The 17723-nt window shown below is 44.4% G+C and overlaps 1 protein-coding gene across 1 annotated transcript in view; it reads right to left on the bottom strand.

Moving 5' to 3' along the window:
* The window catches only part of B4galnt3 (beta-1,4-N-acetyl-galactosaminyltransferase 3), a 103418-nt gene extending 86425 nt beyond the window's left edge, over positions 1-16993 (bottom strand). Inside the window, exon 1 of the mRNA XM_076852539.1 lies at positions 16825-16993. Coding sequence (XP_076708654.1) covers positions 16825-16993 — 169 coding nt within the window. The remainder of the gene's footprint in view (positions 1-16824) is intronic.
* Between the last annotated feature and the right edge of the window lie 730 nt (positions 16994-17723).

The raw sequence follows: 17723 nt of genomic DNA, 5'->3' as shown, positions 1-17723 counted from the left end.
TTGTGGCCTGCTGAGCTTCTGAACCATCCCATATACCTTACCTAGTGCAGGTGGTCAGAACAGTCTTGTGAGTCTCCCAACTCACTTCAGTGATAAGATAGGTAAACTTAATGAGATTTGTCAGTGCCAGCCCCCTCTTGCTTTAGTTTCTCTTCTTAATAAGAGGTAGCAAGCTGTACTTCCTTTCTTCTAAGCAAACTCCAGAACTCTTCCTTCCATGGGGGTCTCATTTCTACCTCCAATGCCCCATAGGAATCATTAAGCAGCAACAGAGGACAAATTCCCAGATGGGTGGAAAAGGACCAAACTTCCTTCAAGAAGAAGAGAGGTGGAACCTCTGATCCTAAAATGCCAGACTGCAGAGAAAGGTCCTACAGAAAACAAAGTACCACTGTTCTCCCTCACCTTCTGCTCCTCTCACGTGACTGGCTCATGAAACCCCTGCCAACTGGGGAAAGTGTTCATTGCTCTGAAACTCTTCAAGCCTTCTTAGCAACGTAAAGAATCAGAAAAAAATATATAGAAAAACAACTCTTTCATGACAATTTTTTCCCTTGCATGGGGGTGGGAGTTGCTAGAAGAAATTATTTCAGTGGAGCTTTCCACCCCACCTGCCTCTCAGGTCTTCTGATTTCTCAACATAAGAAGCCTAATCACTTCTAGCAAGCCAAATGTTACAGTTTAGGTATGAGGTGTCCCCCAAAAGCTCACGTGTGAAATAAGGCAAGAAAGTTTAGAGGTGAAATGATTGAGTTGTGACAGCTTTAAACTAGTCAGTGCATTAAACCACTTGAATAGATTAACTGGATGGTAGAACTGTAGACAGGTGGAGTGTGACTAGAGACAGATCCCTGGGGGTGTGCCTTTGGGGTTTATATTTTGTCCCTGGTAAGTGGAATTGCTCTTGAGCATGTTCTCTCTCTCACCATCCTGACTGCTGTGTCCTGAGCTGTTTTCCTCAGCCACACCCTTCTGCCTTGATGTTCTGTCCCAGAGCAAGAGTCAGCTGTCTATGGGCTGAGACCTCTGAGACCTCTGAAACCGTGAGCCCCAAATAAACTTCCTCCGCTAAAAATGTTCTGGTCAGGTCTTTTGGTTGCAACAGCAAATAACTAAAACACTAAGTTACATATAAAATGTTTACCTTGGTAAACTAACAAAAAAAAAACTACTTTAGATTTATAAAGGCTGCTAAATTATTTCATAATTGTTCCCCCCCCAAAAAAATCACAATATACTTCCATTTCCCAGAAATTGAACTGCTCTCCACTTTAGTTTTTCTATTAACAAACACCTTGGGTAGTGTATATCCATTTCTTTTCTCAAGGTGGTAAACACCATTTCCAATTTGACAGCTCTTGCTTCATTAAATATCCCCCCAATAATGGCCAGGTGGTGGTTCCTGAGTCATATAATTAAAGCTTTACACCTGTAGAATGTCCCTTATGTAAATATTTTTCTAATTTTCACGAATCAAGATTGAACTCTTATTCAAAATGCTAAATCAAGCTGGAGCATTATTTGATCACCTTCTCTTTGTAATCATCCAAACATGAGCTGAACCCACTTGTTGCCACCTCCCTGTGTTTTTTAACTTGTCACCCACTTCATCTCCCCCCCCATAGAATTACCAGTGATGTACTTTTACTTGCTACCTAAGACCAGGATTATGAAAACTCAGCCCACATCAACTTGTATCTTTTTATAAAAGACTATATGTTTTAAATGTTTTATTACATCTTTCTACAAAAGTGTTTCATGATCCAAGTGTCCCAGGATTCTTTGGATTTAAAATCAACTTCATCCATTCTATTTCTCAACTCTCCTCAATTCAACAAAGTGAGATAAGACAGCATGAATCCATTTGTGCTTTTTTTTAAAAAAAAAAAAAAAAAAAAAGAAGCACCAGTAGCTGGGGATATAGCTCAGTTGGTAGAGTGCTTGCCTCACATGCACAAGGCCTTGGGTTCAATCCCCAGCATCATAAAAAAAAAAATTTAAAAAAAAAGCAGCAGCAGTAGCTCTACACTGGAACAGGCCCTGTTTGCAGGATGGGAGCCTACAACAAAGAATGTGTTGCTTGAGGAACATCAAATCTTTTTTTTTTTCTTTTTTGTACCAAGGATTGAACCCAGGGGAACTTGACCACTGAGCCACATCCCCAGCCCTCTTTTATATTTTATTTAGAGAGAGTTCTCGCTGAGTTGCTTAGGGCCTCGCCAAGTTGCTGAAGCTGGCTCTGCACTTGTGATTCTCCTGCCTCAGCCTCCACACCCAGCTAGGAACATCAGATCTTGCCCCTTGCAATGTGAGAATTCAACAGCAACAAGAACTTCTTCGAAGGCTACTCTCAACCATTAATATGAAAGCAGAGTATCACCAGAGAACTTTCAGGAAGCCCATAGATTGCCCCCAACAGTAGTTGAACTGAGAACATGATCCACCCCCAAACTAAGTGCCAATAACTCCAGTTGGCTCACTGGTAAGAAAAGATAAATGAGGGCTGGAGATATAGTTCAGGGTAGTTGGCTTGCCTGGCATGCACTGGGCACTGGTATAGATCTACAGCACCACAGATCGAGCTGGGTGCAGAGGTGCAGGCCTGTAATCCCAGACACTCAGGAGACTGCAGTAAGAAGATTGTGAGTTCAAAGCCAGCTTCAGCAACTTGGTAATGTATTTAGCAACTCAGTGAAACCTTGTCTCTGCATAAAATACAAGAAAGGGCTGGGGATGTGACCCAGTGGTTAAGCACTCCTAAGTTCAATCCCCAGTACCCCCCCCAAAAAATAGTCAGGTGAGGTGATTTACGCCTGTAATCCCTGTGAGTTGGGAGGCTGAGGCAGGAGGATCTAAGTTCCAGGCCAGCCTGGGCAATTTAGCAAGATCTGTGTCTCAAAAAATAAAAAGGCCTGGGGGTATGGCTCAGTAGAGTGCTTACCCTAGCATGTGTGAGGTCCTGGGTCCAATCTCCAGTATCAAACAGGAGGAGGAAGAGGAGGAGGAAGAGGAGGAGGAAGAGGAGGAGGAGCAGGAGCAGCAGCAGCAGCAGCAGCAGCAGCAGCAGCAGCAGAAGCATTCTCAGCAAACAAAAAGGGAAGGAGTAAAGTGAATGAAAAGTGGCACAAGTGGTGCAACGAGCAGTCTACCCATCAGAATTTCTTAGCCTGGCACTGCCATCTAAACAGGTTGACTAAAACTCTCTAGGTCTTAAATTCTTCATTGTTAAAATCAGGAGGTTAAGCAAATTTTATTTTAAGGGGCAACTCAAGTCAATTCATAGCAACTACCTGGGGAGCTGGGTTGACAAACATTCTGAAGTTGCATCTGAGCTCAGTAAAAGAAATTGCATGTTGTACTGGAGGACTCTGCAATGGGCCCACACACTAGCCATCTCAGAATTAAAAATATATGTGGGTTGGGGGTGTAGATCAGCAATAGAGTGTGCCCTTAGCATGCATTATGCCCTCGGTTTGATCCCTAGCATGAGAGAGAGAGAGAGAGAGAGAGAGAGAGAGAGAAGAGAGAGAGAGAGAGAGAGAGAGAGAACACTATTCCTGTCATAGAATTATTATGATATGGGAGAGACAGCACCCTAAAACCAATCAAAATAATGGGGGGGGGAATTCTCTGACATAAGGATGCTGATTCCTAATGGGGTTGTGGGGGAGCATGGGAGGGTTAGATGAACTCTAGATAGGGCAAAGGCATGGGGGCGGGAGGGAGGGGCATGGAGGTAGAAAAGACGGTAGAATGACATAGACATCATTACTCTAAGTACATGTCTGGAGACATGAATGGTGTGACTATACCTTGTGTGCAACCAGAGATATGAAAAGTTGTGTTCTATATGTGTAATATGAAATGTAATGCATTCTACTGTCATATATAACAAATTAGAATTAAAAATTTTAAAAAAAGAATGAGGGGGGCTTTAATAGTCAACTAAACAAAGTAGGTACTATTAAGAGTCCCATTAGCTAGGTGCAGTGGTGCATGTCTGTATTCCCAGCAACTTGGGAGGCTTAGGCAGGAGGATTACAAATTCAAGGTAAGCCTGGGCACTGAGCAAGACCCTGTCTCAAAACAAAAAATAAAAAGGGTAGGAGGAAGCCAGGCACAGTGGTGCACGCCTATAATCCCAGCAGCTGGAGAGGCTGAAGCAGGAGAATCATTAATTCGAAGACAGCCTCAGCAAAAGTGAGGCGCTAAGCAACTCAGTGAGACCCTGTCTCTAAATAAAATACAAACAGGGCTGGAGAGGTGGGTCAGTGGCTGAGTGCCCCTGAGTTCAATCCCAGGTACCAAAAGAAAAAGAGAGGGAGATGTAGCTTGTAGATCAGGGGTACTGTACCCCTGAATTCAATCCCAAGTATTGGAAAAATAATTTTCATTTTACAGGAAAGGAACTGGCTCAGTAATCTATTCAATGAGGTACAGTTTACTAAATTGGAGCTGGGGCTCAAACTCAGGAAGGATGGCTTCACAGCCTTTTTCTTGACCACTTAGCCATGATGAAGGAAGGTGTGCAGACTCAGTGCTAAATTAGCTGGCATTCCATCAAAGCCTGTAGGAAAGGAGAAGCAAATTTCTCTAACCAGGGACTCTTGAGCCATCTTTGGCTTCTCTATCAATCTAGCTGGAATATACAATACCAACCCAAATGAAGTAGAAGTGAAGAAAACTGAATACTCAACTGTAAATTTCAGACAACTTTAGTGAAAAGAAATTCCAAAAAGGGCTATCTCAGCTCATTCTCAGATATTTGAGGAAGGGTCCAGGGAAGTGATGAGCTAACAGAGCAGCCAGAGTTTTGAAAGGCAAGCAGAAGGGCTGTCATGATCCTGGAACACAGCACGAGGAAAGGCAAAAAGGCGAGAGAAAACCAATCCAAGGCCCAACTCTAGTTCTGCGACAAGAAGTGATGGTGTTGCCACTGTTCTCTGGTTGCCTTATATGCTCTTCTGCATCTCCTAGCAGTAGAGCTGCTTTCTGACTTTTTCTCCCACCTAACATCTGTCCACTGCAACTAAAGGAGACATTGAACATTGAGAGAATGTTCCCAAGTCAATCAGACTCTCAGTACTTACCACATTACATGCTTGGATAAAGCACTCAGGTAGAGTTACTAACTATGGTTTCATGGACAGGGTCAGGGTACCTGTGTACCTGTGTACCTCTCCCCAAAATTCTAGGCAAAATATCTGGAGGTGCAATGGGCAAACTTCTGGAGAGAGGGTCAACTGTTTTTTTCCTCAGATTCTTTTTTTTTAAATATTATTTTAGTTGTAGATGGACACAATATCTTTATTTTTATGTGGTGCTGAGGATTAAACCCAGTGCCTCACACATGTGAGGCAAGTGCTCTACCACTGAGCTTTAGCCCCAGCCCTCTTCATTAGATTCCTACAGTTTAATGGAATCAACAAAAGGTTAAAAAAAAAAAAAAAATCTCTGCAGATGGGGGCACGGGGATGATGCCCAGGTCTAGCACTCCAAAAATTCACAATCTCATGGGGAAAGACAAATTCAGACATAAATAACTCTGATGCAAGGCAGACTTTGATAAGTGCACTAATGGAGGTACCCCCCCCAAAAAAAAATCCTATCTGGGAAGGGAGAGCAGAAGTTAATTCCAGCTGGACTTTCAATAGGACACCCAGCCCCCTCCCCATACTACTTTTGGGATCCAGGTTTGTAATGAGGGAAGAACAACCTCTATCAGTTTCTCCCAAGGTCTAGACAGAGCCTTTAGCCAACACCTTTTTCAAGCACTCCCAATGGAGAGCTCAAAGTCTGAGAGTAACTCCTGCCACTAGGGAGAGGACATTGTTCTCAGGACAACAAGAAGGGTAGGAGGAGTGCTTAACCCGAAAACCAGCAATGACCCTGTTCTACATTTGCTTCCTCTCTACCCAGCTCCCATTTGCTAATTCCGGATGCCCACAGGTGCTTCATTGTGTCCTCTACCCCTAAAATATCTATTTTAGGAATGTCACTCCTTGGAAAGCCCCCTCACCCTCCAAGCTAGTCTTTTCTCACACCTCCATCTGGTCCCTCTTCACAACCATCATGTTTTTCTCCCCCAGGAAAAAATCCCCATCTGAAATTCTTAACTGTTTCTTGATTTCATTATTATTTGTCTTTTCTTCCCTACAAATGTAGGCTCCATGAGGGCAAAGACTTTCAATTTCCCATTCCTTCCCACATCCCTAATACCTAGAACATTGCCTATCATTTAATGGGTGCTCAAAAAACACTGGTTGAATGATTGTGTCTTCCTGTCCCTTTTGTAGTCTTCTTCAGGACCAGCATGGTAACCAAGTCTCACGGGGAGAACTATGCAAGATGAAACAGACATTTTTTTTTTTTCCTCATGAGAACATTTTGAGATGTTGGGTGGGCAAGGCAGACCTTATTGAAACTATCATGGCAGAGTGCAGGCAAAGAACCATGTGTGAAATCCAGAACTTTAGTATTTTCTCCCATTCTACATTAGCTCTGTCACTAAACTCTTGTCACTTCCTTCCTTGACATGTTTCAGCTTTCATCTATTCCCTTTTCAGCTGGATGCTCATCACCCACCATTTGATGATATAAAAACCATGTGAATGACAGCTGTACGTCAAGTCATCTTACAAACTTCCAGTAGCTAACCTACCTGCAGTCACCATTCCTAAGACATTGTTGGTCAATAAATATTTCAAGAATTAAAATACAAATTAGTAGATAAAAAAGACTCCATAATGAGGTTGCTACCACTTTTCAGCCTCATCTCCTTCATTCCATGTGAGCCTCTGCACTACAGAACTTGGGTTCCCATAACTTTTATCTAAACAAATGCTTCATAGGGGAATCTTCACCTTTACTTAGACACACATACTCTGATAATCACAGACTGCTGGAGAAGGAGGAGATCTTAATTGAAGCCAAAGGACTTCCTTTTTGAATACAGTAAAATCACTGTATGAAGTATAGCTAACTTATTTTTATTGACTTAAACTCTTCATAAAGTAAAATAAATCACCAAGGGCCAAAACATGAAGATGTGACAATCCTGTCTTCAGCAGAAGATACTGATCACATCAGCAAGCACATGCTAATGCTCTGGCAGTCCCTTAGAGAAAACAATAATTTAGAGAACAGATTAGATCACATTAATTTTTTTAAAAACTTTAAAACCTTAAGATTAATACAGTATTTTAAGAGCTCTAACAAGTTTGAAATAGAACCAAATAAGACTTACAGACCCTCCCAAAATATAAGTCACTAGAATGAAATAAATGAGATAGAAGTCTCTCCCTCAATTTCTCTTCCTCTTATTTCTCCCCCATCTTCTGCTGCTACTAAAAGTCATTCATTTGGGATATACCTCCATCTCCATCCCCCTTTGCCCAGGCCTTTAGCAGAAATGGAAAGAAAGGAGAACCAAGGACTGAGAATGAGTATTGGCACTTTGTCTCCGGTTCCGGAGGAAATCCTCACTGTCCTCATACTGGTGGTCCGCCAGTGAGAACAGCTGACTGGTTAGGGCGGGTGTGCATGAGCAATGCTGCACACATCCTTTTGAACACTGGGTTGGCAGGCAGGCTGGAAAGGAGTGGATCAGAGGATTTGTAAGAAGATCTCAGCAGGGAGATCTTTAATCCTCTAGGCAACTGCTGTGTGGAGACCATGTTGTCAAAGATGACCTTGGAGGCCAAAGTGGCCAGAGGCCCTGGGATAACTGCCACCTCCTGGTTCAGGCAACTGAGTCTTGAAAGACCAGTGCCAGAACGCCAAAGATAGACTGTCCCCTTGGCCCCTGAGTGGCACAGGAAAGTGCCAAACCTACTCTTGAAAGAGGCATCCCTTTCCAAAGATTATGAAACTAAAGCCTTCACAAGCCGAGTGCAGTGATGTAAGCCTATAATCCCAGCTACTTAGGGGGCAGAGAGGATTGCAAGTTCAAGTTCAAGGCCAGCCTGGGCAATTTAGTAAAATTCAGTCTCAAAACAGAAACAAAAAAAAAACTCCATTTTTTTTTTTTTAATTAACCAAATAATACAAACGTTTTATTTGGTTATTTCAAGTTTATTATGTTCCCCCTTTAAAATACGATATACTACATTAATATTATGTTTTAACCATTTAATGCAAATTTATTTTACTTAATCTACTGCTCATGGTAACTCAGTTACAGAGCTAGGATTTTAAACTAAGAAAACTGCCTAGCATTTCTTCAGTCTGTATTAGTCAGCTTTTTTGTCCATTGCTGTGACAAAATACCTAAAAATATCAACTTAAAAGAGGAAACCTGCCAGGCCCAGTGGCGCAAGGGAGGCTGAGAATTGCAAGTTCAAAGCCAGCCTCAGCAACTTAGCAAGACCTTGTCTCAAAATAAAAAATAAAAAGGGCAAGGGACCTGGTTGAGTGGTAAAACACCCTGAGCCAATCCCTGGTACAAGGATTTTTAAAAAAAAAAGGGACAAAACATTTATTTTGGCTCATAGTTTCAGAAGTTTCAGTCCATGGTCTCTCGACTAAATTGTTTCTGTGCCTGTGGCAAGGCAGAACATCATGGAGGGGACTGCATGGTAAAGCAAGGTTATTCACCTCACGGTGGCTAGGAAGCAGAAAGAGCTTGCTTTATGACAAACTCCTCTCCCTAAATCCATTGAGCTATAAGTCCATAAACAGTTTACTCTATTGATAAGGCTAAAGCCCTCATGATCCATTCATCTTCCAAAGGCCCCATCTCTGAACACAGCTGCCTTGGGGAATCAAATCTTCAACATAAGAGCCTTTGGGGGAAATTTCAAAACCAAACCCTAACAGAGTTCCTGAAGTCCTCATACTTCAGGGGACATGCAGCAAAGTGGCAAATTACTGTGTCCCAATTGTGCCCCGGTACATCCTCCAGAATATCTCTTTCTCATCAAAAACCTTTTCCTCCTACCAGGCCAAGTGAGTGGCACATGCCTGTAATCTCAGCAGCTTGACAGGCTAAAGCAGGATGATCACGAGTTCAAAGCCAGCCTCAGCAAAAGTGAGGCACTAAACACTCAGTGAGACCCTGTCTCTAAATAAAATACAAAAAAGGGCTGGGGATGTGGCTCAGTGGTCGAATCCCCCTGAGTTCAATCCCCAGTACCTGCCTTCCAAAAAATGAACTAACAAACCTTTGCCTCCTAGCCTACCCCCCAAATCCCCATTGCAAGTTTTTGTCCAAAATGAGAATTAAAGATGAAAGCAGTAAAAAAGAATGGTTAGAGGATATGTATTTGGTGGCAGGTGCTAGACATGATGGCCTAGTGACTGTGGTAGGACTAGACAGAGAAGTTGAAGAAGTATTGGCAAAAGAGCCAACTGGGGCATGGATCTAATCATACCTGCCTGCCCAGCCATTCTCCAGTTTCTACCAGACTGCAAACTCTGAAGGGAAAGAGATGGGAAATAACACTCACTGCGTTTCTAACATCTTTTAAATCTAACCCAGCACCTATTGTAAACTTCTGTTACAAGCAAAGCTCTAACAGGGAGGACATTCAAACCCCATGACCAAAATGAAGCATCTGAAGTTTGGGAATGAATAAGTGTTGGATATGAGGTCCCACAACTGGTGAATAATAGATCTCAGATTTGAACCCTACCCCAACTTCAAATTCCACAATTTTTCCACTCAGTACCCGCCAAAAGAGTGGTATTCCATAAATAATTTGCTTTCAGTTTCAAAATGAATCACCTCTGCCACCATTCAAGATTTGCAAAATAAAAATTGAAAAATATATATCACTCAGTTTCCAGGGCACTTATATATAAAGTCCCTTGGAATGTCATTGCTCTATTCCCACACCACCTTTCTTTTTCTTTTCCCATCCCTCTTAGGCCCTCTTCCCAGGCCCTAATGCCACAAAGCACAATTTTATCCACTATAAAGTGGGACGTAAGCATAGCTTTTGCCAGGCAAAGCAAAAACACAGTTTAAAAGAAGAAATTAGGGGCTGGGATTGTATCTCAGTGGTAGAGTGCTTGCCTCACACGAGTGAGGCCCTGGGTTCAACCCTCAGCACCACATAAAAACAATTAAAAATAAAGATATTGTGTCCATCTACAACTAAAAAAAAAAAAAAAGAAAGAAATTGGTAGAAGAAGCATATGCAGTCTCATCTCTGGGCCAGTTTTTCTCAGCTGTTTAAAAAGGGGCAGAATCTCTAATGTTTGTGCCTGTGTCCATAAGCCTCAGGCCAGGCAACAGCCACAGATCTTCATGTTCATAGTCTCCCTGGTGGTCTGAGGGTCTTCCTCCTACACCTTTGGGTGGGATGGTATTCACATGACGAACTTTTTAGGTCTCCAGATTTCCTGGCCAACATCTTCATTGTTTTACCTGTCAGGGGTACCTCAAACTTTATTGAATTTGCTTTGCGTTTATGTCATTTTTTTCAACAACAGTGGCTCAGGCCCCAACATCTCTCATCAAATTTCAACCTCTCCTTAGTCTTTTGATGCCAAAGTTGATATAATCCAATTTTTTTCCCCTTTCTTTGTGGTGGTAAGGATCAAACTCAGGATCATTCTACTTCTGAGCTATAACCCAACCATTTAGCAAGACAGGGTCTTGATAAATTGCTGAGGCTGGCCTTGAAATTGTGGTCCTCCTGCCTCAGCCAACCAAGTAGCTGGGATTACAGGGATGTGCCAACATGCCTGGCTCAACTTTTTCAATTAGCCTAAATAAAGATGGCGGGGGGAAAAGACCATGAAAATAATTTTCCAGCTTTTGGGGATTTTAATTCTAGAATTCTTGTCTAAGAATTCCAAAATCCAGCCAAGTACAATGGCATACATATGTAATCCCTGTGGCCTGGGAGGCTGATATAGGAGAGTTGCAAGTTCAAAGCCAGCCTCAGCAACTTAGTTTGAGGCCCTAAGCAACTCAGCAAGAATCTGACTCTAAATAAAATATAAAAAAGGGCCGGGGATGTGACTCAGTGGTAAAGTGCCCCTATGTTCAATTCCTAGTGCCAAAAAGAAGTGTGGGGGGAGTGCTAGAAATATAGCTCAGTGGTAGAATAGTTTAGAATGCTTGCCCAACCTATGTGAGTCCCTGGGTCTGAACTTCAAGACCACACACACACACACACACACACAAAGAAATAATTAAAATTTTCATTTTTTTTTATCTAATGGCTACTTTAGTATTCAAAGCAGAACATAAAAGTGTAAAAATTTAAAGATCTACTGTCACCAGGCAAGGCAGTGCACACCTATAATACCAGCAATTTAAGAGACTGGGGCAGGAGGATCATGAATTTGAGGTCAACCTCAGCAACTTAGCAAGACTCTGTCTCAAAATTTAAAAAATTTTTAAAAAGGACTGTAGCTCAGTAATAAAGCCCCCCTAGGTTCAATTCCCAATACAAAAAGAAAAAAACTGTCATCTTTGCTCAGAATGTATAACATATTCATTCAGCCCAAGCCATCCAAATTTTTCTTCTTCTAGTAGTAGTATTTTATATTAGCTAATCCATAAATCTATTAATTATGTGGCTCACAAGGTCAAAGGGGGATTACCTGAAGGTTGAAATGTATCATTGGCCTAGTTTGGACCTCATCGTCTTCAGACACAAGGAAAAGTGCTTGTGGAAAATTTAAAAAGGGAAGTTTCTAAGAGTGACGAAACTCTTAAAGAAGTAGACAGTGAGCGGCTGACTCCAAGAACAGCCTCTAGGTCCCCTTCCAAAGCAAACTTGCTATGGCAGCTGCTCTGCTCTGCTTCATAAAGCTCAGCACTAAAGGGCAAGACCAGGCTCTGTGGCCTGGAAAATTACTGCAGCATACTTACCTACCAGGCTCTCCTAAAACCAGCAGAGAAGTGTCTATTTCAGAGGACCTCATGCTACAAAGCAATGATAACCATGCCAGGTGTCCGAATAACTCCTAGGACAGCGAGTGTCAAGCAGCCCCAGTGCCTCCAAGTAGGAGAATGGGACTTAACTCAGATAAGAGTCCTTGGGTGGTGGGGAGGATAAAGACAGTGGATGTGTTGCTGAGATGCTGCTGGCCACTTCAGAACAGAGGCTGTTCTAGGGAAAGGACAGATACCAAATGTGGATATGATCTGCTATTGTCACACACATTCCTGCTACAGGCAATACGAGGTCCAAAGAAAGCATGCTTATAAATGAAAAAACATGGATGGTCTAATTCTTACCTTTGATTTGTATGCAAATGCTATTATCGATTCTAAGTACATAGTACAAGGAACAAGAATTTCTAGGTTCTAATCCTGGAACAGGCACAGATAAACAGTGGAAAATATCAGGTGCTTGGAAATTCAGAGCTGACTGTTCATAACCAGGAAATACCTATGTGAGTATTTAGTATGTGCCCAGAATTAAATAATTTGAAGATGCACACAGCAGGCAGGTCAAACAAATATCAATGTAAAGAAAGATAAGTAGGACACAGGAAAAAGACCGAGAGGTTCCATGGGAAAGAGAAGCAGCCCAGCCAGGCTGCATGAGACGTGGTCCCAGCCCACAAGAAGCACACAAGGCAGTTGTGCCCTGCCTCTGCTCTAAGTTTCAACTCTAAGCCACATTATCCTTCCTAGGCCCACACATCTGTCTCATTTGCTTCTCCCTCCCTGTGTCTCAGATTACTGCTCTGCCTGGGGTTACCTCTGTTACTGGAGGGTTTGTATCCTTTCCAAAGCAGAGTGGCTGTGGTGACCCAGGAGCTGAAGTGCCTGCCTGACATCTGTGGGTGTGCCTCCCTTAGCCCACTCAAGTCAATCACATATCATAAGGGCCAACCAGAGAGATGATGTATAGACAGAAGGCAGCAAAAGCCAATTAGTTCCTGAGCTTGAGAGCAATTTGGGATCCAGGTAAATCTGGCACATAAGCAGGGACATGCCAAACCCACCTTTGGGAGATCTAGAAGGAGGCCAGTGCAAAATATCCCTTTGCCCTGGCTTTCTGCCCAAATTGTTATCTCTTGGATATAGCTCCAAGTTGATCCCAGTAGTAGGTCAATTATACAGCAAAGAACATTTTAGTCCAGATCTTTACCTTCAAGCAAAACCCTAGCTAATCCAATCTGAACAAATGGGTATAACTTGTTAAAACCTGCCTAGATATATAATCTTTAACTTCCAATAACAGTTTGTTCCCAGAGCTGCTTTTCAGCCAGTATACACCAGTATAGCTATATCAGGTATTAAAATACTGAGCTGGGCATGGTGGCATACAATTGTAATCACACTGACTCAGGAGGCTGAGGCAGGAGGATCACAAGTTCAAAGCCAGCCTCTGCAACTTAGTGAAGCCTGCAAGACCCTGTCTCAAAATAAAATATAAAAAGAACTGGGGATGTGTGCTCAGGTGCCCCTGGCACCAAAAGGAAAAAAAAATTAAAAGATTTATTCAAAAGTTTTCACAATTAGCACCATTCTTTACTCTTCTTTCTACTTTTTTGTCCTACCCAACCTAGTTGCTCCATATTCCCAAACACTAAATTTTCCCTGATGCTTAGTCTTTGTTTATGCTGTTTTTTTTCTCCCTGTTTTTTCCTCTTTCTGGAATCCATCAAAATTCTATCAGCTCAGACAGGGGTTGTGGCTCAGTGGTAGAGTGCTCTCCTAGCATGCATGAGGCACGGGTTTGATCCTCGGCACCAAATAAAAATAAAAAATAAAGATATTGTGTCCATCTAAAATTAAAAAATAAATATTTTAAAAAGAATCTATCAGCTCCTCAGGATCTCTACAAATGTCCCCACTTTCATGAAATGGATTGAAAGCTATGCTCCATTTCCAGAAGCATCACAGAAACATCTAAGTTCTACATTTGGAAAACTTGATGACTATTTCATAATCTGATTCTTTTATATAAACACATTGCTCTCATCCCAGATAGAAAGTAATAGAGAGCAGAAACTATATCATGGTCATCACATCTAAATGACTTAACACAATAGGTATGCACTAAATAAATATGTGTAAATAAGTGAGTGAACATCCCTAATTATTTTGTCCAAGGGATCCATTTTCTATTTTTTAATGATTTTTGTTGTTTTTCTCTGAATGCTAGCCCAACTGTGGCTGTTATCTTTTTCTACATATGGAACCCAAATTGCACACCATACATATCTTAAAACTACTGGGTTATTTCATGAAGATGAAGCAGGAAGGAAGCATGCTCCCCTGTCATTACTTTACCACCCTGGAGTTTGTGACTGCCATCTCTCTGTACATTTCTTCCAGCACTAGACCAATACGCCCCTCACACAGGGACAGGCAAATGACAGGTTCTGGGCATTGGAGGCTGTCCTTACAGATGACAGGCAAGCTGGTGGTAGAGTGAGTTGGCAAAGATTGCTAGAAAGAGGAGGCAGAGTGGCTTATTGGGAAACAGGGCCAAGATGGGGCTCTGGTTGTCATGGTCAAGGGCCTGGAGTACAGTTCTGGGAAGGGGCAGTTTTACTACTCTTGTTGCCATTGATGTTTTACTACTCTGTTGCCATTGAGGAGGGAATGTTAGCAACCTCTTTCCTAACTCTTCTTTCCCAATTTCTTCTCCCCAACTCTCCCTTCAAAGAAATAGCTGTGAGATGATAATAAGAGCTATAGGACAGGAAGGAACTTTGATGCAAAATGTCTGGGGTTTTTAAACAACAAAAAAGAGATGGGGGCAAGATGCCAGAAACCACATCCACTGTCTAAATCTCATTCCATAAGGAAATCAAGGAAAGAGCTGAACACTTTGCATAGCAGATGGATTCCAGGGTTCTAGGAGACTGAGAAGAGGAAAGAAGAGATCCATCAGCACCCAGGCTCAACCTCTTTGTTAAAAATTACAGGGAAACAGAAAGCCAGTTCTGGAATAGGAAGTTGGGAACATTTTTCTGGAGAAGGTTTGGAAGAAGAAAAAAAAAGAATAAGAAAACCAAGTCAGATTCATCCACTAGTAGAACCCAACAGACCCAAGAACTGACTGCTTAGGATGAGAAAATCAACAGGAGATAAAAACTGGAAGCCAGAGTGTGAGATTATTATCATGGCAAACAGGTTTTGGACTTGGAGAAGTAAGCACACCTGAAGTAAAAGAAAAGTAGGGATGGGGGAGAAAGGAGGTCACACACACAAAACTGCCTTCCTCTGTCTTTAATTTGTGCAGAAGATTCCCAATGATTGTCACATGAACAAAATGAAGGCCACACAGAGAAGACGTATCCTGAGGAGAGAAGGGAGATCCCTCCCAGGCCTCCCACCTGTGTACACTCGAACAGAGCTCAGCTACTTGGGACTGAGTAGCCTTGTATAGGTAGAGAGTTCAAGGGAGGGAAGAACTAGCTATGAGAAGGCATTCTGGGCTTGTCAGAATTCTCCTAGGTAGAGCTGTGGGACTGTGGCTGAACACAGCTTTCCTCCATATGTTTTAAGATCTCTGGGCCTGGAAGTGCTCAAGTGGCAAAGGTTATACAATATTAGGATCCAGACTAAAAGGGACCTTGGAGATCATTTAGACTAAATTTCTTTGACCTGAAAAACTTGTCACTTTCTTCCTTGATTGCCCAAGCTACTTTGCTTGGTGACAAAGTCAGTCTTACCCCAACCAGAATTATCTCCACTGGCACAGAGTAAGAGGTTAGGCCTTAAATATATATTTCTAACCTGAACCCACTCAGTTACTGTTCTTAGTAATTCTCCTCTTTTGGGCCACAGGAGGAGGCAAAGCACCACACCCAACTCTGGGGAGAGGAGTTAACACAAATACAGGTCAGAGCATTTTCTCTGAGGTTTAAGGAAAGAGGAAGTGAAGCCATGGGATTCAATGAGCTAGAACTTTGAAGGGGGGCCTGGCAGGCAGGGGAAGGGCACCTCACCATTTTGAGAATTTCTCCACTCCTTGTGGCTATTACATTGATCTTTTACTTTCTTAAGTCCATCAAAAGTCCATTGAAAGACACCTGGGGAGAGTCACACCTATTGAAGTAGGGAAAGAGACTGTTTCCTCCCATTTTTTTAGGAGGAAATTGAGGCACAGAAACATCAAGTGACTTTGGTAAAGTTAAAGATAGACATAATAATCTAGCCACTACCGGGTCCACTGTGCTGTCCATCCTCTTCTGAAGTTTGCAGATTCTACAGGATTTGCAAGGAGGGCTTCAGAAAACTAGCAGGAGGTGACCTGAACGAGAAGTAGGGGCTGCGCAGCGAGGTGGTGGGAAACTTGAGAGGACAGGCTGGGAGCCGGGTGAAGGATGGGATGAGGGAAGATGGGGTGTCTCTCCGAGGAATTATTCAAAAAGAACCCAAGAAGACACAGCAGGAGAGGAAACGCAGAGAGCCAAAGACAAGAGGGTGGGCAAACTTTGGGTCGCTCCGACTGGAGCGCATGGCCTCGGTGGAGACCGCCGAGGGCATACTACAACCCAACCTCAAGCCCACGCGTGGACTGCGCGTTTCTTTCCCCCGGAGCTGCAAGCCTGGAGAGGTGGGAGGTGCCCCAGGTCTCAGCCAGCGTTTCGGCAGGGCAAACCTGGAGCCTCCTCGTGTCCTCTCCGAGGGGAGAAACGAGAAGCCCCGAGAATGTCCCGGCCCCACATGGCCCGAAAGGCAGAGCCAGGCTCGGGAATTCGGAGGTCCGGCCCTGAAGCTGCTCCCCACCCCCGTCCTCCTCTCTCCCCCAGTAGCACGGGGCGGCGCCGGGCACCTGGAGACGAAAACGAGTTGGAAATCGAGTCCAATGTTGAGGCGGTTCCCCCTAACGCGCGAGCCACTGGTGCCGCCTCCTCCCACCTCTGCGCTGTCCCTCGCCCCGCGGCGCTACTTACTCCGGTTCAGGGGGTTCCCGCCGACCTGGGCCGACGCCACCAGTTCCAGATACAGAGTCCAGAGCCCCACGGACACCACCGCGAGTACCAGCAGCAGCCGGAAGCGCCTCCGCAGCAGCTTGACCGGGCGCAGGAGCAGCAGGAGCAGCGCGGCCCGGGGGCCCCCCATGGCGCTGCGCCGAGGCGGCCGCCGCCAGCGCGGGCTGCTCCCCACCCAGCCTCCGCCCCCCGGCCGGGCCCAGCGCCCAGGGCGCCCGGAGCCCCAGCCCCAGCCCAGCGTCTCAGGGCTGCGCCGAGGTCGTCTTCCCCGGCCGCTCTCCAGCGGGGCTCCTGTTCATGCTCTGTGAGCAAGGGGTCTCAGGCTGCGCGGGCACCTCAAAGGTCTCTCTCCACAGCAAAGCCCGGCTCCTCCTCCACTGAGTGTCCTCAATGCTCAGCTCTCCACTCCACGCCTCTCCTTGTCGCAAGCTCGCTGCCGCCCTCCCTCCTCGTTCGCTCGCTCGCTCGCTCGCTCTTACAAGCTGCCCAGAAGGAGGCTTCCCTAGGTGCCCGCCCGTCGCCTTCCTTTCCTCTTTCCTCCTCCAGCTCTGGCTGTCTCTGCCGGCTCTGGGCACTACCTCACACCCCACCTGTCCCGCCTCCGCCGAAGCCCCGCCCCCGGAGCACAGGTGGACTCCGCCCCTGAGGAGCCAAGGGAAGGGGAAGAGCCCCTCTGATGGCACCGGGTGGAGGTGGAGCCGAAGTACCGATCCCTGGTACCTCCGCGCACTGAGGATGGGTTGGGTAAAGGAGGGGTGAGTTACGATCAGGATTCTGTGACTGAGGGAAACCGAGTCACCGCCGAAGCCCTTGATGGTGTTCCTCCCAAGCAGAAAAGTGGAGTAGAGGCCCGTTCATAT

Source organism: Callospermophilus lateralis, chromosome 4 (assembly GCF_048772815.1).
Source record: "Callospermophilus lateralis isolate mCalLat2 chromosome 4, mCalLat2.hap1, whole genome shotgun sequence".
Lineage (NCBI taxonomy): Eukaryota > Metazoa > Chordata > Mammalia > Rodentia > Sciuridae > Callospermophilus > Callospermophilus lateralis.
The sequence above is the reverse complement of the archived record's forward strand: the minus strand, read 5'-3'. Positions and strand labels throughout refer to the sequence as shown.